Genomic DNA, 24,940 nt, shown 5'->3' on the forward strand with positions numbered 1-24,940 from the left:
CTTTATCACCAACCTTTCACTGTCTGTGTCAGCTGGCAGGGGATTATCCCTAGATTTTACATCGTAGAAAGAAATCTTTTGGTCTATGCTTGTAGTTTTTATCTCAGCTAGCTTAAAAAAAGAGAATATAAGAATTTCTCTTATAGTATCTCAACTATAATTCTCACTTTATTATTTTTTAAAATTTATAATGTGCTCAGCTTAAAACTTTTTTGAGGATATACATTATTTTAGGGGCTCTATAAAGGAACAATATTTTTTTAATGAGGTCACCAAACAATAAAGCCTGGGATACAAATAGGGAAATTGGTTCCAAATTCATCAAATAGATCTTCATTATAAATCAATCAACTCTCATACATGTATCATGTAAACCACAAAAGGCTATACTAAGACATTATTTCTTCCCAGGCTCTAATTAAAATGCATATATTACTCAACTCAGGCTTCATACAGCATTTTCACCTCATTACTCTATTTGCATTTGAGTGGTATTGAAGGTATTTGGTTTATTAAGAAGGCAATTGGTGTTCACTGGCCCCTTACACCACAGGTCTCTTTGGTGGGGTTTTCTTAAAGCCATGAAGTATAAAATGGTGTGTGGGGCTATGTATATATCCATTTGCCTGTTTTTTAAAAAATTCAGTATATATGTAGGTATGGATGAGTATATCAAAATTATAATACTATTATGTTTCTATATATCTTTTCTTTCCTATTTTATTTTGTGAAAAAAAACTCCAAGTACTGTGCCTGGCCTATAATAAGTACTCATATTTGTTGAACTAAGGAACACACTCCCTTGTTCCTTGATTTCTGCCTCAATTGTCATATAACAGAAAGTTGTGTGAGAGAGAGGAGTGCCATGAGTGATGGTTTGAAGGGCTAACTGTGAGGATGCCACAACTTTACCAAATCCCTTTTGCTGAGGAAAGTTGTCATCACAAAGCTTCCAAAAACGTGTCATCAAAGACGATGTACAAGCTTCTCTTATTGATACTTTATTACACACACACACACACACACACACACACACACACACATCTTTCCCTCTAAATTCTATCCCCACATATTCAGGGTACTTCTGAAACTCCACCTGCGTCACCTCATAGCGATCTCTCCTGGAACGTGGCACAGCTTTACTTACTGTCAGTGACTGGCTCCATACAAAATCCTAGCAAAGCATGCAAGAAGTCCACTACATTATTGAGAGAGTCCTTGTTCACATAGTCCCTCATGGTTTGTCGGAATTGCATCTTATCTAGCTTGTATAGCTTAGTGAGGCAGTTCTGGGCCTGCAATGAAGGAAGAAAAGTGAAAAAGTCACAGGTACCAGCTTAAGCTAGGGATACCATTAGTCTGAGACAGAAGCCTGCAGAAGGCAAAGCCTTCCATCCATCCCTGCTGGCTGGTGCAGGCCAACCCTGCTCGTCCCTCTTGTCTGAGCAAGAGAGGGGCAGAGATAAGCTGAGCAGTATGAAGGACTTTACTTTGAGAAGCCTGCTCCAAGTAAAACCCAAGGCTAATGTCTAATGCTGGTGCCAAAAAAACACCTCAGTCTTTTCACCAAGATCAAGATTTTAAGATTTCAATGAAGAAAAGCTCAAAGTGTCAAAAATTAGGCAGGTTACAGAATTGGTCAGCCAGGTTTGAAAAACCTCAAAAGCTTTGTGTAATGGAAAGAAGTATGCCACCCCTATGTTCAGCTACTTTGAACTTAAGTATATTTAATTGAGGGGGCAGTGAGAGGGAGGTAGGAAGTAGGTATCCAGTGTCCTCTTATCTGGGTAGGAGGGGAAGATCCTTGAAGCAGGGAGGAGGCATAAAATACAGGCAGGTCTAGTTTGTTTATTTATGTGTCTGTATTTGAATGTGAGAGTTTGATATTTAAATAGAAATTAGCCTTATAGATGTGAAAACCAAGCAGCCATTGGCTAGACCCTAATACTCACAATTATATTGCATATGATCCAGCAAATAATTCTGCCATCTGGCAAAGGGAAAGGGAATAATTCCACAACAATCCCATAATAATCAGAACAAATGAAGGCACAGTTATTGGCTGCAGAAGACCACAGACAGAATATGCAGATACTATCTGGTGTCATTCAAAGCCTCCCAGCCTTCTCCTACCATGAAGAGAAAAATCACATGTGTACAGTGCTTTGCGGTTAAAACACATTTCTTGCTTGTAAGTACATAACATTTGACTTTCACACCTCTGTGATTTGATGAGCATTCAGTACTATAGTGGAGGAAGCTGAGACTCACAGAAGTCAAGGATTTTGTCCAAGTTGACACAGTTCACAGCAGAGTCAAAATTAGGAGTCAGAGTCTTGCCCTTTACTGAGGTTATTTCTCTTATGATACAGTAGTCCTATGAAGAATCCAGATAATGATTGGGGCAAACATTATTTAGGTACCACCCACTTTCCAAAAGAACTTATGATGATGGATGAATGAATAGAGATTAGTTGCTCTCTTGAGGAAACATTCTGTGTAAGAGATATAAAGAAGTCCATGACAAAGGAATGAAATGGGGAAATAACAGAAGACTCTAGGTTGAAGGAACAGGCTAAGGAAAGGGAGGTGGTTAGATGAGGACCACCTTAACTGAGGATGGAAAACTTTGGACAACCAGGCACAATCTTGAAAGTCAGATTGGAGAAAGCAATTCCTAAGAATTCAAACGTACAATGTAGGCCCTTAATGGTTCCCCAGAAGAAAAGTTAAGTTACTACTTTAACAAATCAAGGCCCAGAGAAAGATTCTAGAAAAATCTGAAAAGAAATAGAAAGATTTTCAAAGGACGAAACTTGGAATTAGCAATAAATTTCTTGGTATGACCTTGCTGCAATCCCCCAATCTGCGTCCCAAAGTCAAGTGAATTGATAATTGTTTTCATTCTCCCTTTACTAGGCCCTAGAATAAGGAGAAAATAAGTGTTTTTATTCCAGAGAGGTTATTGGTTGCTAGATCTTAGTCAAGCTCATTTTTTCCCTTACAAAATAAACGTTGCTTGCTATAAAATTATGTTTTCAAAGTATTTACTTAAAATATTTCCTGCATGAAGTAGTATTTAATTATTATCCTACAAAGAATTTGCAAAGATCTTCATTGTTACACTTACAAAACAATTTAAACTTCTGAGTTGGAAAGTCTTGAAGCACAAATTATCTGATCTTCTCTACGAAATATACCAAAGGCAGCATAGTTTCAAATCCACTTGTTAGAGGCTATTAGAATGTCTGAATGAGTTCCACGGGAAGTTTAAGCAAGAATCAAATCAGACTATCGAACCTTAAGCATTTTGATTCTCAATGAATATTCTAAACTTCTCCAAGAGATATAAAGCTGTCAGAGTGAATTTCCTTTCAATAGTTTGGAACTACCTGCAAATGATTAAGCTAAAAAAACACATGCCAGAATTATTAAGCATTTTGATGTATATCATTAAAGTAATCTTCTATTTCTTCTTTTCTTCCTCCCTCCCTCCCTCCTTGTTTTTTTCTCTCTTTCTTTCTTCCTTAAAGAAATATAGAGGCCCTGATCTGGTAGAAGAAATACTCCTAACACCTTAAAAGTTAAGTAACTTCTGAAAATGCAATATTTTAGAAATTTGTAAAGAACCAGCTTCTTGAAATAGACTTTTCCAGGGATAATGTCTCAAGTTTGTATCTCTTGGACGATGTGTTTGCTAAGCAAGGAGAGGCAAATATAGTCCCTATATTAAATATTAAGCTGGGCTACAAGAGAATGGAAGAGTTGCCCTCTAAGTCAGGAGAGCTGAGAAGGCAGGTAAAAAACTGTCTGGACAGCCTGATGGGAAATGTTCAGTAGTCTCATGAGGAAAGCATAGTGGACTACTAAGCAGCAAGTGATCTCTCAAGTGGCTTCAGATTACCTGTCCTATTTTCTCCAAGTCTAGAAAGACAGGTTCTGGTGTCAGAGCCAGTTTATACCTCCAAGCAAAGCATGACACTTATTATATTTAATGTGCCATTTCATGGAATTGGTCTTCTGAAGGCATTTATTCATACTGTGATAGAATTAAAAATCAAACAATAAAAATCACATACACATGCTCAAAGATGGGGCTGATTTCAGCTTTCCATTGCCTTATTATTATTGTTATTTTGATTTTTACATTTTGAGCCTCAAAATCTAGATCTTGGTCAAAGTTGTCATGCTTCAGAATTTAGAAGTTAATTACTGTGACTATAACCCCCCATATACAAACAATCAATGAATATAATACAACGTAAAGCATATAAAAGAAAGAGACAAGAATGGATAGATGGATAGATGGGTAGATGACAGAGTAAGAAAGAAACCCAGCATGCTAGTACTGTGTGAACATTTCATGACAAAAACTAATACCAAGAAAGAATGGGTTGGCATTAGATGTTGACATGATCCTAAAACTCTGCCGTCATATGCCAAAGGGTTTCCTGGACTCAAATTTGCATAAAACCCTTATTTTCGGGAGGACGTTTTCTTACAATTTCAATTCAAATGTATGTATGAGGCAACTGTCCCAGCTTGGACTTGCTATGGAGGTGGGTTATTGCTCAAGAGTGAAGGGAAAAGTAGCAATCAGCTGAGGCAAGTGAAAATGAGCAGGAGTAAAATCATATTCCATGACAGAATTATGCTTTGCAAGCCCAAGCACAGAGTTTCAAGTTTCACACAGTTCAAAGGGACATGATCTCAAATACGAAGGAGTCAAGGTTCATTCTCAAACAAAGCAGCCAGAACATGACGGGCTACTTTTATAGTCCTGTTTTGTCCCAATAAGGGCCATTTTCCATACCTATGTAAGAATGACAAACTGAGTCCTAAACTTTGACCCCATTCTTTAACATAAAATAAGTTTCTATTGTCCCAGGCAAATGATCAAAAAGTCATTCGTCACAGCCCCTCAGAGGCTCCTTAAATACTTTAATCTTTGCCAATGTCTTGCAAACTTTAATTCACACATTCCAATTATACACCCTTTCACCAACTGGGAGTTGGCCTGCTCTAGGCAGAAGGCAGAAGTGTTTTCCCAATTAAGCTTTCCTAGGCCTGGGTTTTTGAGGTCTTGAGATATGTTGTGGGAATCTTCCCACTCTGAATCATCATTAATCATCCCTATGAAATGCAATATTTTTCAGGGAACACTGACCCTCATTGTCAAAGGACTCATTTTTAAATTGGAGGCAGGGAAGGAGAGGAAATGGAATCTACTGTAATTCTCTTACATTCTCTCGGAATACCTGGTGTCTCAGACGATCTCCAGAGAGCCCTCGATGTCCTTCTCCGCAACCATAGGCACATCCCAAAGACTTCACTATTTTAATGAGCATGGTCAGAGCAAGCCTATGGTTGCTTACAGGTGTACTTTCATCCTAGAAAAGTCACAAAGCCCTTTTGGTACTGACATTCCATTTTGCGATTAAACCGAGTTTTATATTTTATGGTGAGCACATACAACTTGAAAAACAGAATTGTAAAGGGCTCAACAAGCACGTTAACCTTTCCAAAATCCAGATTGCCTTTTAAAAGAAAGAAAAATATGCATTTTGATCACCCTCTAGTGCTAAAGGATATAAATGTAGACCTCTTGATTAGAAAACATGCTTACTGTATCCTTTGCAGACTATTAGAACCACCTAGAGAGACAATGGGGACTATCAGTGATGAAGGCAAATAGATTTTCCCAGAAGCTACCCTCATCATCAGGTTTCTAATAGTACCACCAGGCAACAATTATTGCTAAATTTCTGGAACTGATAAAAGCCTGGAACTTTGAAATCACATGGCAACTTCTGACATTTTTAAGGGACTTTCTAATTTTATATTTTCACTGTATTGTAATACTCACGCACCAGCAAAGTGAGAATATAAAGAAATTTGTCAACATTCAGCTTGTTTCTTCCTTTGCGGGAAAATAGGAAGCTTTCCTGAGATGAATAATCAGAATGGTTATTATCCTCTCTTTTGCCCCATTTAATCCTTGCTGTTAGTGAAGGACACAGCTTCCAGAAAAATGAACTTCTGTGAATTATCTCCAAAGAGATAGAAGGATCCTAATAATTTCCCTTTCTATATTGGTTTACTGTGCAGAACAAAGGAAATAATGGATAAGCATTGTTCTGTAAATGGTGAAGTGGTTTTCCATTGTCATGTGGAACAGGTGGCTAAGCAAATGGTATCACACACTGAAAGTACTCCAGTGTGGGTAGGGAGTGAAAGAGATGGCCTTACCAAGACGTCATCCATGATATGGAAAGGTAGACTCCCCTCCCCTAAAGTTATACAGTTGGTCCTCCTTTTCTAATCTACAGCCTCATGTAGTGGATGGAGTGCTGAGATGCCCCTGCAAAACTGAGCATTCCCTGAGCCTGGAAGTGTTGCTGGCTGACAGCTCTCTACTGAGATCCTAACTGGCCATTGCTCTTAGCTAAAGGCAAGTTGCCTCACCTAAGGTTAATGCTCTTCCTGGTAGCAGTCTGCTTCCGATGGCTGGTCAAAGGCATAATGCACGTTTAGGGGTATAAATGTGGGCTCCTTTTCTCCACCTGGAGATTACTTTTGAGGAGTCATCCTTGCTTTAGAGCTCTCTGTATGATGAGCTGAAGTCTCTGTTACAACTACATTGTGGTTCAACTTCTCTCTCTACCTCATCCTGCTTCTTTTACAACCTCACAGATGTTGATCCTGAGAGGCCACCTCAGGAAACTTCCTGCACACACACATCTCCACATCTCAGTCTATTTCCTGGGCACTCTGTATATCAGACGGTTGCAAATGGAAGACTCAGAAATGATCAATAGACACTTACTAACTTATTTATTATATATACAGAAATTCAGAAATGTTTTAGCTTGGATTCACATCTTAGCTCCATAACCTTGGGCCAGTGGTTAAGTGGCCTTAACCACTGTGTGCCCTACAAAATGGGAATCATAATAATATATACATATTTTATATTTATTTTATATGTATTTATATATATTATATACAAAATTATATATATATATATATATATATTTCTAGGTGTGGGACACTGCTCTCCTTTGAGACTACTTTGTGCAAATTAGAAAAGGCATTCCTGTGGGTAGATGAGTTAGAGAAAGATGAGCCCTTTTAGTAGATGCATCTCTTGGTTGAACAGCTCAGTGAACAGAGTATAGACTGGATCTCAGTCCTTCTTGACTCAGCCTTAGCCACGAGCCCTTGTGTGGTGCACTGACTGCACAGCTAAAGGCAGTAAGTAGTGCCTCAGAAAAGTTCACCCTGGGTAGGGCCTGATTTGGAAGATAGGTTTACACCCATTTTTAGATTACTGTATGTTCCTTTAAAAAAAAAAAAAATCCCTAGCTCCAAAAGCTCTTAGTAAATATCTATTCAGGTTTGGTTTTCTTTACACCTTCACATGTCCTTAGGATTTAGGTTCCTCTTACAGGAGACACTCAGAAAAATGTACCAAGCTACAGACAGAAATCAGGACAGATATTAAATAACATTTCAAGCTCTCAGTATTAGTTAGTAACATATATAGAAATAGAATTAGATCTTCCTTTCTGAATTAATAAATTCCCCATGCTTCTGGTATTACTACATTGTAAAATTAGATAAACTCTCAGATTCCACTGAAAATAACAGAGATTTAGGGCAGAAGAGACCTGTGTGAATCAGAAATACATGTACTTAACCTATGGTTAGGTTTTATTTTATAAATTATTTGTTTTACAAAGAGTACTTTTTTCCAGAACTAACTATGAAACATTGATTACTTGGTGGTTGTTTTGAAGACTACATATCTGACTTCAAAAAATTCCGTCTAACCAAGAGTGCTAACTTCTGTCCAAATACTGTTTACATTATCAAGTATCTAGGATACTACTAGATTTTAAATTGGCAAGAGACTTGCAAATCTACAAAAAGAAATCATATGCAGATACAAATTGGGTAAAATTTTAGAACTAAAAGTAAAAATATAATACTAATAATGGACCTCAGAAATTCTTAGGATACATAACAAAGCCCTCTTTAATTTAGTTGAACTATCTAAGCTTTAATAATAAAAACCTATCAAAATTTCACAACTCTTATTTTTTTCTTTCTATTTTCCCTTGAATATTATATTGGATAAAATACCATCTATTATCTCTTTGAGTAGCCAGCTTATATTGATAGATAAAACATGGACATTTAGTAAGAGTGAGATCCAAGGATTTTTGGATTATCCTCAGCAATGTATGAAGAGATAAGAAGTTGGCAACCTTAAGTACTGGAAGATACTGTCAGAATTGGAAAATACACTTGGGATGCTTGGGTAGCTCAGTCAGTTAAGCCTCTGCATTTGGCTCAGATCATGATCCCAGAGTCCTGGGATCAAGTCCCCATCAGGCTCCTGCTTGACAGTCAAGCAGTGTTAGAGCTAATTTCCTGATCATGTTATTTCTTTAGGGTAGTATCTCAGTTATACTACATGACCATCACTCACAGTCTGTCAAGAATACATTTTCTCGAGATTTTCAGGGTCTGACCAGTGAAGAGCCTGCTTCTCCTTTTGCCTGCTGCTCCCCCTGCTTGTGCTCTCTCTCTGACAAATAAACAAATAAAATCTTTAAAAAAAGAATTGGAAAGAAAAAAAAAAAGAAAAAAAAAGAATTGGAAAATACACATTCATGATTAAGTCAGAGGAAGAAAATCCTAAAGAAAGGGTTCAGGAACCCAAGAATATTGGGAAAGAATATTTGGATGAGAGTCCTAAAATATTAGGAAGATAGTAGACAATGAGATGAAGAAACACAGATGATCAATGCACATTAAAAATGGATCAAGTAGGATTAGAAAGAGATAGAGAAGAAATTATAAGAGGAAGGAGCACCACAACACTTATTAAGATGGACAATTCATAGTTTAGATAATTATGTAGATGGTAGAACTCTGCACACGTCATCTTACACCTGTAAACACTTGACCTGATGTGTACATCCTGACATTAGATATTCAAATCTTCTGTTGATTTCAATTTGTTAACAGTATTTTCCAACAAAAACCCTGAACTGAAATCAGTGTAAGTTACGTGAATCAAACTATGGTAATTCTTTTCTCTCTCTCTCTCTCTCTCTCTCTCTCTCTTTTTTTAAAGTAGGTTACGTGCCCACCATGGCACTGAGGAGACCAACGTGGGGCTTGAATTCACAACCCTGAGATCAAGACCTGATGAAATCAAGAATAGGACACTCAGCTGACTGAGCCCTCTGAGAGCCCCAAGCTATGGTATTTATTTAGAACCCAAAGTAAAGGAAAAAACTAATTTTTGGCATTAAGTGCAGAGATCATAAATGAGGTGTTGCCAAGGCAAAGGGAATTAAATTCAGGAATAATCCATAATAAGAAAGCTGAAAACATAATTTGTGAAACACTGAGACATGAGAGCACCAAGGCTAGTCTTTGAAAGCAACCAATTAGCTGAACAAAATTCTTCCCTTTCTTCAACAGTGATTGAAATTGGCTGCCCAAAAAACGTGTTCCTTAGATCAAGAGAAAAAAAAAATCATCTTGAGGAAAAATTTTACAGCTTGTTATGGACTGAATATATTTTTCCCAAATTCACATGTTGAAGCATTAACCCTCTATGTGATGGTGTTTGAAGATCTGGCTTTTGGGAGGTAATTAGGATTAGACGATTTCATGAGAGTGGGGCTCTAGTTTGATGAGATCAGTATCCTCATAAGAATGGACACCAGAGGACTCTCTCTCTCTCCTTCTCTCTCTCTCTCTCTCTCTCTCTCTCTGTGTATGTGTGTACAGAAAAAAAAGAGGCCATGTGAGTATACAGCAAGATGGCAGCCACCTATAACCCAAGAGAAGAAGCTTCAGAAGCCCCGCTGGCACCTTCATCTTGATCTTCCCAGCCTCCAGAAATGTGAGAAGAAAATTTCTGTTGTTTAATCCACCCAATCTATGGTATTTTGTTATGGCATTCTGAGAAGAAAATAGTCCTTGATTTGGTCAGACCCTGAAAAACTTGAGAAAGAGGCTATTCTTGACAGACTGTGAGTGATGGTCATATAGTATAACTGAAATACTACCCTAAAGAAATAACATGACCAGGAAATTAGATCTAACAATGCTTGAATGTCAATGGTTTTTGAATTGAGAATACCATTTCATCTAACCATTTCTACTAATGCCTGGTGAGAACCCACTGAAGAGATTTCTAGGCTCACGACTTTCTTTAGGGACTAGTTGTGATCAAATTCTTGGCAAGCAAGCACTGGAAAGAAATTAGGGCAACATTTCATGAGAACACAGAAGGTGGTTCAGTCATACCTTCTCTTGGTTCTTATCATTCTTCTCATAAGGTCCACCTCCGCCTCCTCCTCCTCCTCCTCCTCCTCCTCCATCACCTCCTCCACCACCTCCATCTCCACCTCCTTCTTCTCCTCCACCATCTCCAGCTCCACTAACTGAGGGGCCCCCAAATCCACAGGGTGAACTTCCAGATACACCTTTGAACTGGAAGGTTCCCTCACTGGCTCTTTTTTCTGTAGTTTCATGTTCCTTGTTTTCACTCTTTTTTCTGTTCTTTTCTACACAAGGCACCACACCAAGTTGAAGCAAGCATTCCACAATGTTTAGTGCTACGTCACAGATGCGAGAACTGATGTCATGATTCAGGACAAGATAAACAGCCTTCAGAACCACCTGGGGGGAGAGAAAAAGATGAACAGAAGGTGATTAGTTTGCCTGAACTATCTCTCCCTACATAGATTTTGTTATTCTGTTTAATACATTTCTTTTAGGCTCTTCTATGTACTTAAGCATAAATAACTCAGGTAATTTTCAAATGCGCCTGTTTAAATTGCACTGGGACCTTGTGTATGTGCTTAAGTATAAGTCACCCAAAGACATAAAATGTATGAATGAAAAGAAAGTACTGTGTATTATCTCACTGAAGTATTCCAAAACTTGTCATAATACTGTTAATAGGGATACTGAAGAACAGTGAATTAATGGGACCATAATTTTTCACCTAAATGGAAACCGGTTCAACTGATTTTTTAAATCAAAGGGTTTTAATCCTCTGCCTTTCACTTTCTGTATAATAGATAAAAAACAGTGATTCCCACATCCACATAATCGAGAAACATTTAGGCATTCACAATTGTATCATTATTTACACCTCAACTTTAAATGCAAAATATTTGCATGTTTAAATTATACCTTTTCATTGATTTTAATATATTAAATTATTTGCTGAGCCCGTCTTCTAATATGAAATAAAAAATTTTGTGAAATATAATTGTAAACTATAACAATCCTTTCATTTGCTAATAACTATAATCAAGACAGACATTCTTGAGAATGCAAGTTTAAATCTTTTAATGGGGTTCTATTCATTTTCCCTTGCTTCCCAGGAGGTTTGCAGTCATGTTGCTTGTATAATAAAAGAAAATAAACTGAGAACTTTTTACTCTTATTCTAGAGAAAAAGAGACTTAGCCCATACTCATTTATGTGTATTTTACATAAGTATATTCAGGATTTGCTAATGTTTTTGGATTATAAAAATATTCTGAGGTCAGATCACATCTAATGTAATGCTTGAAAAAAAATAAAAAGGGGAAGTTGCCTTGGTGATGGTTGACACATTTGTGAAATTTTTTATATGGGTAGCCTTTTCATTTTAAGGTTCAACATTGCTAAGAATCTATTTTATAGCATTATAAAAACTGGATCAAAGAGTCATTATCTTTCAAGCTTTGGTAAGAGAAATTCTTGCTTCTTACTGAAAGATCAAGCATGCCATTCTTGTGGACAAAGTTATTGGTCCCATCAATATGTTCTGTGTCCTCTAAGTAGCTGTAGTTTATGCAGGAGTCTGTGAGGCTTCGGGGCAGATTCGCACATGCCAATGGTTCATGTGGCATCTCCGGGATAGGCACCTGGTTGCAGAGCTTCCTCATATGCTCATTGAAAAAGTCTGCATAGCCTACGTTGAATGATGCCAGGGTGGTGTTGAAGGTTGCAACTGTGATTGTGGAGATCTGGGATCGCACTAATAAAAAGAAAGCAATGTCTTAATTTTCCCCATATTAGCTCGTGACATCATGTCAGGCAGTTACACTCTCATGGTCACAATCAGAGCTGAGGCTGTTGTAGATGTTTGACTTGTAGTCTCAAAGCTATTCTCAATTCCCACAAAATTGCCCTGTGTCAAGGCCACATGACATCTGACAGAAATGAAAGTTATAGAAAATGTGAATTCCAACTGGCTTCCTTAAGACCAGGGCTAGAGTTTAACTTTTGTTTAACAGGTGGATTTTACCCACTCTTAAATGGCAAATCCTACTGATACAGTAGCATCTATGCATATTCAGGATTTACTAATGCTTTTAGTTTAGTTGAAGTATTTAGTTGAAGTATTTCCCCACAAGTTTGTGGCTGGTAAAATATTTGGTTTTATCTAGCATATTTAAGCAACAGCAAATAAGGAAGACTTTTTTCTCCTTTGTTCAAGAGTAATGGAACATAGATTTGTGGTGGAAGTAACTGGTATCATCAAATACTTGAAACATCCTCCAGGGAAAAGAGGGCTTCAATTTCTGCTTGTAGGTTAAGAGTACAGAATAAGAGACCAATTTGGCTTCCACCCAGACACATATGTTTTCTCCACATGAAGCGTATAAGGCACTTATTTGAAATAGCAGCTGTCTGAAAAAGGAATCCATAGCCCTGGAAGGCAGTGACTTTCCTCTCATTGAAGGTAGATAAGACCTTCCAAGGGACATCATACAGGGGACCACGGTACTGAATATAACTGTCTTCTAAGTCTCTTCTAGCCCCATGGGTCTATGACCTTTTGAAAACAAAGATGAATGGCTTCCTTCCGCTCTGAGAGGTATGGTGTTTGCAATGTGCCATCAAATAGCTTTTGCTACAAAGGAAATCTCAAGAATGGCTCACAAGTAAATTACCCAGCAATGTAATACATGAATGGCAAGTTTTTAAAAAGTAGAAGGAGCAGATTGCAATGAAAATGGAATATGGAATAAAAACAGGAAACAGGAAAAGGAACCTGAACTCCCGCCTGCAGGTGCCGCCTCCGACCCACCTTCCTTGACAGTGTTTTCTCCGTGGCTGTTGGAGTGATCTGGCAGGTCACTCACCAGGGTGTGGTGGGAGTGGGAGTGCCTGGCACTCAGGCTCTCCATCTCCGTGGCTGCATCTGAACTGCCCCGCCGGGTAAATTTCCCTGAGATGGACAAGAGCACCACGAGAGAATTTAAAAACGAAAGATTCTCTGCTGGGAGGTTGTCTTTCCAAAGGACAGCGGGGAGGATAAAGGGACATTAGGAAGTGCCTGAGGCACAGCCAAGTAGCAGACATGGGACTTGTTCTAGGAATAGTCAGGGTCAAGATGATGGATGAAGTTGTCTGTCGTAAGATCAGCCCCAATCTAAGCCAAATGTTAGAAACCATATTTGGAGTGCCAGCAAGCTCTCAGTTTCTGATTTTAAGCTGGCTTTCTAAATATGCCATCGGGGGGGGGGGGGGCGGGCTTCTTTTTCTTTTCTTTACATTTTCCTTTTCTAATACCCAAATTAAAGTCTGTTTTTGGATTCACAATGAATCCTAATGTACAAGACCCTTTAAGGCCATGTTTCCACATCTAAAGTCCCTAAGAAATAGGGCCATTACCTGCCTAATTATACAGAGTTCTTCCATATTTAATTAAATTATCTGCATTCCTTTGGTACTAGAAGTTAGCATCCGGGCCCACATTTCTTGACTAAACTGTTCAAGAAAGATGCAGATTTGCCCCGGAGCCCTAGATCCAGATTTCTAAACAGGTCACTGAAGCTCTGTCCTACTTTGAAAAGTCCTTGTGGTCACCTAAAATGGTGGTTTGCCAGCCTCCTTTTTCAAGGCCTCGCCTGTCTTCACCAAGCCCAGAGAAACTTCCGAAGGAGAATGTGCTTCGGGTGGGGGATACATCCAGGTGGTCCTCATGAAGCAGGAAAGGCACGCCCATTCTTCGGGGCCTCCTCTTCCCTGTGTGGTGGAATGGGATGGAGCCTTTCCTCTCTCGGTCTTCTTTGCGGCTCTTGAACTATGAGGATGAGAGGTAAAGGATTAGGCAGAGGGCAAAGGAAAGGTGACATCCTGCTTCCCAAATAATAATCTGCAGTAAAATACAGGAATGTTCCAGGAAGGGACCAGAAAGTCAATGAGTATCATCCAACAGACATGGGTGAGATTTCCATAATGTGTTAAAAGACTCAAAGACACAAGACAAAATGTAACATATTCCCTGAGTCTTTCTGCTAGCTTTTGTTGTCCCTGGACCAGTAGGATCAGTATCAACTGGGAAACTGTTAGAAATACAAATTGTCCCCAATGTTTATAGCAGCAATGGCCACGGTCGCCAAACTGTGGAAAGAACCAAGATGCCCTTCAACGGATGAATGGATAAGGAAGATGTGGTCCATATACACTATGGAGTATTATGCCTCCATCAGAAAGGACGAATACCCAACTTTTGTAGCAACATGGACAGGACTGGAAGAGATTATGCTGAGTGAAATAAGTCAAACAGAGAAAGTCAAGTATCATATGGTTTCACTTATTGGTGGAGCATAACAAATAATATAGAGGACAAGGGTAGATGGAGAGGAGAAGGGAGTTGAGGGAAATTGGAAGGGGAGGTGAACCATGAGAGACTATGGACTCTGAAAAACAACCTGAGGGTTTTGAAGGGGCGGGGTGGGAGGGTGGGGGAACCAGGTGGTGGGTATTAGGGAGGGCACAGATTGCATGGAGCACTGGGTGTGGTGAAAAAACAATGAATACTGTTACGCTGAAAATAAATAAAAAATTAAAAAAAAAAAAAAAGAAATACAAATTGTCAGGTTCAACTCCAAATAAACTAGATCAGAAACCTAGAAGGTAAGGCCCAGCAGTTGTGTGTGTGTGTGTTTTAAGATTTTTATTTATTTGACAGAGAGAAACACAGAGAGGAAACACAAGCAGAGGGAATGGGAGAAGGAGAAGCAGGATTCCCACCTAGCAGGGAGCCTGATGTGGGGCTCTGGGACCCTGGGATCATGATCTGAGCAGAAGGCAGATGCTTAACGACTGAGTCACCCAGGTGCCCCATCAGCAGTTGTGTTTTAAAAAGCCCTGTAGGTGATTCTGATAAATGCTAAAATTTGAGAATCATAGGCTAGCGTATAGGATTCTAGAGTCACCAGTTGGACCAGCCAGTTATTATGTTTCACTTTTCCAGGATTGAAATCAATTTTTCCAGCCAGACAACTTCAAGTGTGTGCCATTGTCCATAAAGTCAAAAGATACAAGGCATGAATTGGTACAAACCCATTACTCCTGTCAAACAAGTTCAAAATCCAGTAGAAATAAGAGTTCAGAATTTCTTGGGAAGCTTTTAAAATATACCAATGTCTGGGTCTAACCTGCAACAATTCTGACCTAATTGGTTTGGGTGCTGGTCTGGGCACAGCAATTTTTTATGTCTCCCCAGAGATTCTCATGTGTAGTCAGTACTGAAAACTTATTCCCCTGGATTACTGACATTTTTAGAAAAACCATAGCCATTGCCTATCATTACATTATCAATGAAGGTAGACATGACTGCTTGCATAGCAACACTTTGAGCTCATATGTAAGTTAACAATATGTTCTGTGTCTTTCATGAACACAGCTGAACTAATCATTTTGAAAAATAGAAAATGAAGCTACTACAAATACATTATTCTACACATTATTTCCTAGCTGATTGGATCCATATATTTACAAAAAGAGAGATGGAATGGTAGATTCATAAAAGCATGACCTAGCTTGAACAAGACTTGGTTTTGAGTTTGGACTCAACCTTTCACAAACTACTAAAATTTCCAAGGCTTTTTTTGAGAATAATTAACATTTATTGAGTACTTACTAAGTGCCAGGCACAGTGAGGAATTTACAGGTATTATCTCTATTCCCATAGCCTTTTGAAATAAGTATATTATGTATCCAATTTACAAATGAAGGAACTGATACCTAGTATCGTTTGACCAGGATCACAGAGGTCGAAGGTGGCAGACCAAGAATTTGAACACTGATTAGGTGACTCCTGAGTGTACACTTGACTCTGCTTTTAATTTCTCATTTTTAGAGGTCTAGTGGATGCATAGTAAATGTTTATTGAATGGAAACCTATGAGATGGCCTATAAAAAGTTGTGAGGGTAGAAAATTTAGTGATTTGTTGTAAGGATTTACTACTTTATTGACAGAGTTTTGTTTGTTTTGCTGTCTTTAAACTAGAGATGACTTCAAGAATAAATGTTCCATGATGATCCCATCACTCTGAGTAAGACTTCAGTAAGGCTCATTTTCTTAGGTGCAAAATGTAGAAATTTACAATCTCATTGGATTAAATGAGAACCATTTATATAAAATGCTTGATAAAATGAGAGGAACCATATAAATATAAGTCGCTATCATGGCTACCACAACTATCTCCATTACGACTGAAAGCACTCTACACACATCATCAGGATTGAGCTTGGTAACATTGAGAATGGTAAACATTCATGCATACAGAGGGACTCACACAAGGTCATGCTGCAAACCAGTGCTATAAGTGGGGCCTGACCTCTCATCTCAATGTTCCTTTCCCAGCCTACCCCATTCTGCAGTGTGACCTCATATCCTACTGATTTTTTTTCCCAAGTACCAAAATATTATAGAGCTTAAATGGTTCTACTCACCTTCTTAAAAATGTTCATGCCAAGGTCTGAAGAAAGATCTGGGACTGCAGACCTACGTAAATTGGTCAACGAAACCTTAGAAAAGGCCTCAGGGCTAAGAGATTTTTCCTCTTCATTACACTTCATGGTGAGGTCCTTAATAGACAATAAAGGCAGACTTCACAATCAAGGACTTAGGGCTTTATATTCAAAGACTTTTCTTATTGAGATGTCATATTTTTAATAGGGGTGTGCCTAATGTTTTGATGTCTATGAAGTGTTTAACTTGTAGTTCTAGACTTTTAGAATCCATATCCTGCTTTGGAGGAGATATGTTATATATTAACTGTAACCCCTGTTTGGAGTTTTTAACAGTGAGAACATGAAGCTCCATATTTGGGAAAGCCAAGAAAGGTATCTCATTTTCTCTTTCCATTAAAAAAAGTTTTTCTGTTTAATGGTTCATCAAAAGAGATTTTTATTTTGGGCAGAATCAACTACTACTAAAACAGAATATCTCTTTTTCACTCTAATATTGCTCATGTTTACTTTCAGAATATATAGACATTTTCAGATATAGCCAATTCATAATTAATTAAACCAAACAACTGGGACACACTGCAAATCACCATTTTTCTCTATATATCCAACACACATGGTATCAATGAGAAAGAGGGAAAGAAAAAGTGTTCAAGCTGATATTAGCACATTCATTTATCAAAAAGTGATTTTCAGGGGGACGTCATCAAATCAGGATACAGTCAGTTTATTTTTCTAAATATCTATAATAAATAGGAAGACTATATGTCCAAAGGAAATATTTCTAATTATGATATTGAGGTGCTAAAAATTTTGAGCTATGCAAAAGAAGGTAAACCATGTTCAGTAAAATGCTAGTGTCACACATTTCCTGATATCAGTAATCAACAGTTGTATGAGAGAACTATTAACTAGCGCTTCAGTTAGGAAATTTTCCATTATTCTTGAATCAACAGAGCCTTAACTCTAGATTCGTGTGAGTTAGAGGTATTTAGATACCCTTCTTTGAATGGTAAATTAAATGCCAAGAAAGAAGCAAAATTATCTAGCAATAAAAGATAAAAGGGAAAGGATAATAATATCAGAGTAACCCACTAATAAGTAGTCAGCACTGGAATGAAGAGATGGATGAATAGGAGAAAAAGAGAATCTGTTATGGCCAAAGTTGTTGATTCAAAAGACAATGCACTGAGTTTCTCTTACTTGGGTTTTGTGGGTGTTCACTAGTGAGGGAGCTGCTGCCACCATCGAGCTGCTCCTGGGTCTGGGCAAGAGAGGAATATCTGGCTCTGGAGGCTTTTCAGGCTTCTCTTCCAACATGTGCCGCAGCCTTTGTAGATAGTACATCAGAGACCACTGAGTGCCTTCCTCAGACCAGTGGGGCTGGAGTAGGCAGCGAAGAACAGCAACGTCAAAGTAGGTGGCATAGCGGGACCTTTGGCATGGAGGTATCACGAGAGAGGCTCTGTTTCCAATGACAGAAAGATGATTATATTGGCAAACATCCCAAGGGGTGACACAACATGGTTTATAGCTTTACTTTTCTCATTTGTTTACTTATTCATCCACTTATCTTTTGTGTAGTTTACTCTACTATCCCCGCAACTGGTCCCACTCATTTCACTTTTGCTAGATACTTCCCAGAAGTAGAGAGGTTAGAAAGAGTTTTGAAGGATAACTAGGAATCAGCTAGGCTAAGCTGAGGATGAGGCAGGAGGGTAGATCAGCATTTCAGTCAGAGGAAACCATGCCTACAAATGTGGAGTTAGAAAAAGTCATGAGTTTTGGGTAGGTGGGGGAGGATAAGTAACTGGTATTAGTTGGTGAGTAATTTGGGTGGTGGGTGTTGAGGAGAGTCTATAGAAATAAATGAGTTTCAGATTGTGACGTTCCTTTTGTACAATGCTACCAGTTTAGTTTTTTTTTAAACCTTGATAGAAATGGGAATATTTGTGTACCTTATTGGCTATCTTAATCAATTATTGGTGATAATACCATGTAAAAGAACCAGAGAACCTGCAAAGTACTAAATAAGCAGAAGTTAAATTATGAAGAAAATTTTCAAAATTTTGAAATCATTCTGAAAACTCTATAACTATATATTCATATAAAATAGCAAAACTAATTTGAAAAAATCTCAAAGTTCTGAAATTTCATTACTCAATTTAAACACATGATATAGTCACTATTTAGTGTTCAACTTAATTACACTATAAAATAGGTTTAGACAATTATTAAATATACTACATCATCCTAGGTACCTTAGGGGATGTGAAGATACATAAGTTTAACTTCTTCATCTTGAGTAACATATGGTCCAGTGAATGATAGCCAATAAATAACAAATTATAAACTGAGAACTCCTAAGAGCCAAAATGAAACCTTAAATCTAAAATCTAAACTTAACTTCCAAACCCAGTTTCTTCCCGAGTTGGGGGATGCAAAAGGGAAACTTTTGTACCCTGCTGTCAACTAGCAAATGGCACAACCCACACACGAAGAACCTAAAAAAAAAAAAAAAAAAAAAAATGCAACCACTAAGAAGTGAGAAGATTTCCTGAATTTTCCAGACCATATTTTTTGAACTGAAGGTTATGGCTCTTGATTGGTTCAAGAAATTAATTCAGAAGTATATGACTACTATTGAAATGTTAACCAGAATAAAAACCATCAGAATGCAACAAATGGAATAAGGATTTGCATGTTTGGAAAAACCTGTTTCACTTCATACATTGTAATTAGTCATGACGTAAAATAGATTTCTTACCATGGGCTTCAGTAAAAAGTTCAAATATGCAAACCCAGCCACGTCTGGCACTCTGGAGATCATTTTCACAGTCTTTGTGCTCTCCTAAAGCACATGTTGCTCTTGGCTATTTCCACTCTCATTAGTACTGTTGTCTGGTGTGTTGAGGGGCAATTGCTTATGTACACAGTGGTTTTGACAGTCAATGTTGTTTTGTAGTCTAATCTTGAGTATTTTGGTTGATAATTAGGAAACTACACAGAAGTTAAAACTCAGCCACATAGGGTACTACAGTACTAAACCCTAATTACAATTATTTAACTGAGTTGGCAGTCATATAAGGAGAAGCTTTCTATAATCATCTAAGTTCCCATATATGTTACACTAGAATTTATCCTGTTTCCAGGGAGATTGAATACTCTTTGAATATCAACTGCATGTCAACTTTCAATCCACAAGAAAGTCCCATAGATTCTCCTTCCTACCACTTCTTATCAACTCCACAGACACCAACATCTTGTATTAGGCTTATTGTAATTACTTCCTACTAGTCTCATTGTTTCTTCTTTGGTTCCTCCTCTCCTCTCCTCCAACTCTTTCAATAGTTGATAAATCATTCATTTTTTTTTAAGACATTATTCATTTATTTGCAGACAGAGATCACAAGTAGGCAGAGAGGCAGGCAGAGAGAAGGGGGGGTGAGGAAGAAGGCTCCCTGCTGAGCAGAGAGCCCAATGCGGGGCTTGAGCCCAGGACCCTGGGATCATGACCTGAGCTGAAGGCAGAGGCCTTAACCCACTGAGCCACCCAGGGTGCCCCAGATTGATAAATCATTCTTAAAATAAAATGCAAACTTCTCATAGTGGTCAACATGACCTGCATAATCTGCCTGTGCATACCAATCCAACCTCATTACCATGTTTGCCTTGGTTTACCAAATTTTATTCACTGCTTCTTAGCTCCAAGTTCATCTTTTTTTCTTGCTCTGTGGAAATGGATCTGAGACCTTTAAATATTTTCCATTGGTTGCTGACATGATGTTAACTTTGTCAGTAGATGAAATGGAAAAATGTATTATAGGAAGAAAGAATTTCATGTTCTTGCCCTGTTGTATTTTCTCAACACATTCCTGCAATGTGTGTACAACTACTCCAGTACCAGGCTCCTGTAGTATTTGTGAGTTGTCTAGTGCTTAACTCCTGCAGCACACATGGCTTCTGCAGTACACATGGCTTCTGCAGCATGGGCATTTTTTTCTAGGACCAGGCTTCCACAGCACTCAGTTTTCCCTTTGCTCAGCTCCCATAGTGCCTAGGACCCAGCAGCACCAACTTCTTATCTTATCAATTCCTTTTTTAGAATTTTTTTAAATTTTCATCTTTATAGTCATATTCCATCCCTTCATTGTGTTTACCCTTATTTTTGTATATGTGTGTGTATGTATGTATGTGTGTGTGTGTATATATATATATATATATATATATATATATATATATATAATTATTATTATTTTTTTCTTTCTTTAAAATTTTGGGAGGTAGTTTCTTCTGATAGAACAAAAGACATCCAAAATCAAGTGTGTGGCCCTGTTCTATTCTCTCTCTCTCTCTCTATATATATATATATATATATTTTTTTTTTTTCCCCCCTCCTTTCTTCTCCCCCCCATTCTGGGGCTCTGCTGATTTGATTAGTGTATATTTTTCTGGGGTCATTGCTACCCTTTAAGTATTTTCTCTCTCATTCAACTATTCTTATCTGGATAAAAATGACAAGGCAGAAAAACTCACCTCAAGAAAAAGAACAAGAGGCAGTACTGACAGCTAGGGACCTAATCAATACAGACATTGGTAATATGTCAGAACTAGAGTTCAGAATGATGATTATCAAAGTGCTAGCTGGACTTGAAAAAAGCATGGAAGATACTAGAGAATCCCTTTCTGGAGGAATAAAATCCCTTTCTGGAGAAATGAAAAAACTGAAATCTAACCAAGTTGAAATTGAAAAGCTATTAATGAGGTGTTATCAAAAATGGAGGCTTTTACTGCTAGGATAAATGAAGCAGAAGAGAGAATTAGTGATATAGAAGACCAAATGATGGACAATAAAGAAGCTGAGAAAAAGAGAGATAAACAACTACTGGCTCATGGGGGGAGAATTCATGAGAAAAGTGATACCATAAAGCAAAACAATATTACAGTAATTGGGATCCCAGAAGAAACAGTAGGGCAGAAGATATATTGGAGCAAATTATAGCAGAGAATTTCCCTAATCTGGTGGGAATAAGCATCAAAATCCAGGAGGCACAGAGTACCCCCCTCAAAATCAATAAAAATAGGTCCACACTACATCATCTAATAGTAAAACTTACAAGTCTCAGTGACAAAGAGAAAATTCTGAAAGCAGCTTGGAACAAGAGGTCTGTAACATACTATGGTAGAAATATTAGATTGGAAGCAGACCTATCCAAAGAGACCTGTAGGCCAGAAAGGACTGGCATGATATATGCAGAGCACTAAACAAGAAAAATATGCAGTCAAAAATACTATAGCCAGCTAGGCTGTCATTGAAGATAGAAGGAGAAATAAAAAGCTTCCAGGACAAACAAAAATTAAAAGAATTTGCAAACACCAAGCCAGCTGTACAGGAAATATGGAAAGGGGTCCTCTAAGCAAAGAGAGAGCCTAAAAGTAATAGACCAGAAAGGAACAGAGACAATATACAGTAACAGTCACCTTCCAGGCAATACAATGGCAATAAATTCATATCTTTCAATAGTTACCCTGCATGTAAATGGGCTAAATGCCCCAATCAAAAGACACAGGGTATCTGAATGGATAAAAAAAACAATACCCATCAATATACTGTCTACAAGGAACTCATTTTAGAACCATAGACACCACCAGATTTAAAGTGAGGGGGTGGAAAAAAAGTTACCATGCTAATGGGCATCAGAAGAATGCTGGGGAGGCAATCTTTATATCAGATAAATTAGCCTTTAAGCCAAAGACTATAATAAGAGATGAGGAAGGACACTATATCCTAAAGGGTCTGTCCAAAAAGATCTAACAATTTTACATATTTATGCCCCTAACATGGGAGCAGCCAATTATATAAACCAATTAATAACAAAATCAAAGAAACACATCGACAATAATACAATAATAGTAGTGGACTTTAACACCTCCTCACTCAAATGGACAGATCATCTAAGCAAGAGATCAAAAAGGAAATAAAGGCTTTAAATGACACACTGAACCAGATGGACATCACAGATATATTCAGAACATTCCATCCCAAAGCAACAGAATACACATATTTCCCTAGTTCACATGGAACCTTGTACAGAATAGATCATGCCCTGGGTCACAAGTCAGGTCTCCACTGTTACCAAAAGATTGGGATCATTCCCTGCATATTTTCAGACCACAACCTTCTGAAGTTAGAACTCACTCACAAGAGGAAAGTTGATAAGAACTCAAATACATGGAGGCTAAAGAGCATCCTACTAATGAATGAATGGCACATATTGAATGGAGCATTGGGTGTGGTGCAAAAACAATGAATTTTGGAACACACAAAAAATTAATTTAAAGAAAAAAGAATGAATGGGTCAACAGAGAAATTAAAGAAGAATGTAAAAAATTCATGGACACAAATGAAAATGATAGCACAACTTTCAAAATCTTTGGGACACAGCAAAGGTGGTTCTGAGAGGAAAGTATATAGCAATACAAGCCTCTCTCAGGGAACAAGAAAGGTCTCAAGTATACAAGCTAACCCTACATCTAAAGGAGCTGGAGAAAGAGCAGCAAAGAAAGCCTAAACCCAGCAGGAGAAGAAAAATCATAAAGATCAGAGCAGAAATCAATGAAATAGAAACCAAAAGAACAGTAGAACAAATCAATGAAACTAGGAGCTGGTTCTTTGAAAGAATTAATAAGATTGATAAACCCCTGGCCAGACTTACCAAAAAGAAAAGAGAAAGGATCCAAATTAATAAAATCATGAATGAAAGAGGAGAGATCACAACCAACACCAAAGAGATATAAACAATGATAAGAATATATTATGAGCAACTATACACCAGCAAATTTGACAATCTGGAAGAAATGGATGCATTCCTAGAGACACATAAACTACCAAAACTGAACCAGGAAGAAATAGAAAACCTGAACAGACCCATAACCAGTAAGGAGGTTGAAGCAGTCATCAAAAATCTCCCAACAAACAAGACCCCAGGGCCAGACGGCTTCCCAGGGGAATTCTACCAAACATTTAAAGAAGAATTAATAACTATTCTCCTGAAACTATTTCCAAAAAAAAAAAAAAAAAAGAAAGAAAGAAATGGAAGGAAAACTCCTAAATTCATTTTATGAGGCCAACATTACTTTGATCCCAAAACCAGATAAAGACCCCATCAAAAAGGAGAATTACAGACCAATGCCTTTGATGAACACAGATGTGAAAATTCTCATCAAATACTAGCCAATAGGATCCAACAGCACACTAAAAGGATTATTCACCATGACCAAGTGGGATTTATTCCTGGGCTACAAGGTTGGTTCAACATCCGTAAATGAATCAATGTGATACAATACATTAATAAAAGAAAAAACAAGAACCATATGATACTTTCAATAGATGCTGAAAAAGCATTTGACAAAGTACAGCATCCTTTCTTTATTTTTTTTTGTGAAAAAATCTTTATTTTAAGAAAAAAATTTAGTTAACAAAAAAATTTAACAAGTTTCACTTAGCAAAATACACCCAAAAGGAAATCACAGTACAAAGAAAGTTTTAAGTCAAGGCCTCACCAATTCCTACAGTATTAGTAATGTGTCTCAATTTTCAAAACTAACTTATTTTTTAAAAGCTTAAACTTAACCTAAAAGATTTTAAATGAAAATAAACTAGAGTGAACAAACATGAGAAATGTTCCTATTTGAATCAGGGATCTAGCACCTTGAGTTTTCCAAAAAAGCACGCCTCCCCAATGTGTTCACGGTGATGTGGTGTAAAAGATCCATTTAATGTAATTAAAACTACTTTAACTCAGATAACATCACTCTGAAGTACGCTACCAAAATGTTAATTGGGAAAAGCTGAAAATAGTTTTAGTTTACTCAATATCACATGCTAGAAGAAAGTTTGCATGAGAAAACACTGAAGAGGTAATTTTTTAATCCAGATTTCACAAACTCCTGGTGCAAAATGGGTCCCACAGCTTCCTCTAGAATAATAATTGCTTTTCACTGCTTGTTGGCTGCCTGTGAAAATTTGATTGCAATAACTCAAATGCTCCTACAAAACTAGTCATATCCACCCATGCTGTTCTGGCCTTCATAGCCAGTCCCGTAACAGCCGCTCACAGACTGGCTCTTGAGGCCACTGTAAGTGG

The 24,940-nt window shown here is 37.7% G+C and overlaps 1 protein-coding gene across 5 annotated transcripts in view; it reads right to left on the reverse strand.

The window, feature by feature from the left end:
- The window catches only part of UNC80 (unc-80 homolog, NALCN channel complex subunit), a gene marked incomplete at both ends in the record, with an annotated part of 220,728 nt that overhangs the window by 154,818 nt on the left and 40,970 nt on the right, over positions 1–24,940 (reverse strand). For 4 of the 5 annotated variants that reach the window (XM_080799156.1, XM_080799155.1, XM_080799157.1 and 1 more), the window contains 8 exons: positions 1,148–1,295; positions 5,244–5,390; positions 10,333–10,707; positions 11,792–12,060; positions 13,117–13,257; positions 13,899–14,115; positions 16,776–16,910; positions 17,997–18,258. In XM_080799156.1, the coding sequence (XP_080655282.1) occupies positions 1,148–1,295; positions 5,244–5,390; positions 10,333–10,707; positions 11,792–12,060; positions 13,117–13,257; positions 13,899–14,115; positions 16,776–16,910; positions 17,997–18,258 (1,694 nt within the window). The remainder of the gene's footprint in view (positions 1–1,147; positions 1,296–5,243; positions 5,391–10,332; positions 10,708–11,791; positions 12,061–13,116; positions 13,258–13,898; positions 14,116–16,775; positions 16,911–17,996; positions 18,259–24,940) is intronic. The other variant, XM_080799158.1, reaches the window with a different exon arrangement.

Source organism: Martes martes (assembly GCF_963455335.1).
Source record: "Martes martes genome assembly, chromosome: 3".
Lineage (NCBI taxonomy): Eukaryota > Metazoa > Chordata > Mammalia > Carnivora > Mustelidae > Martes > Martes martes.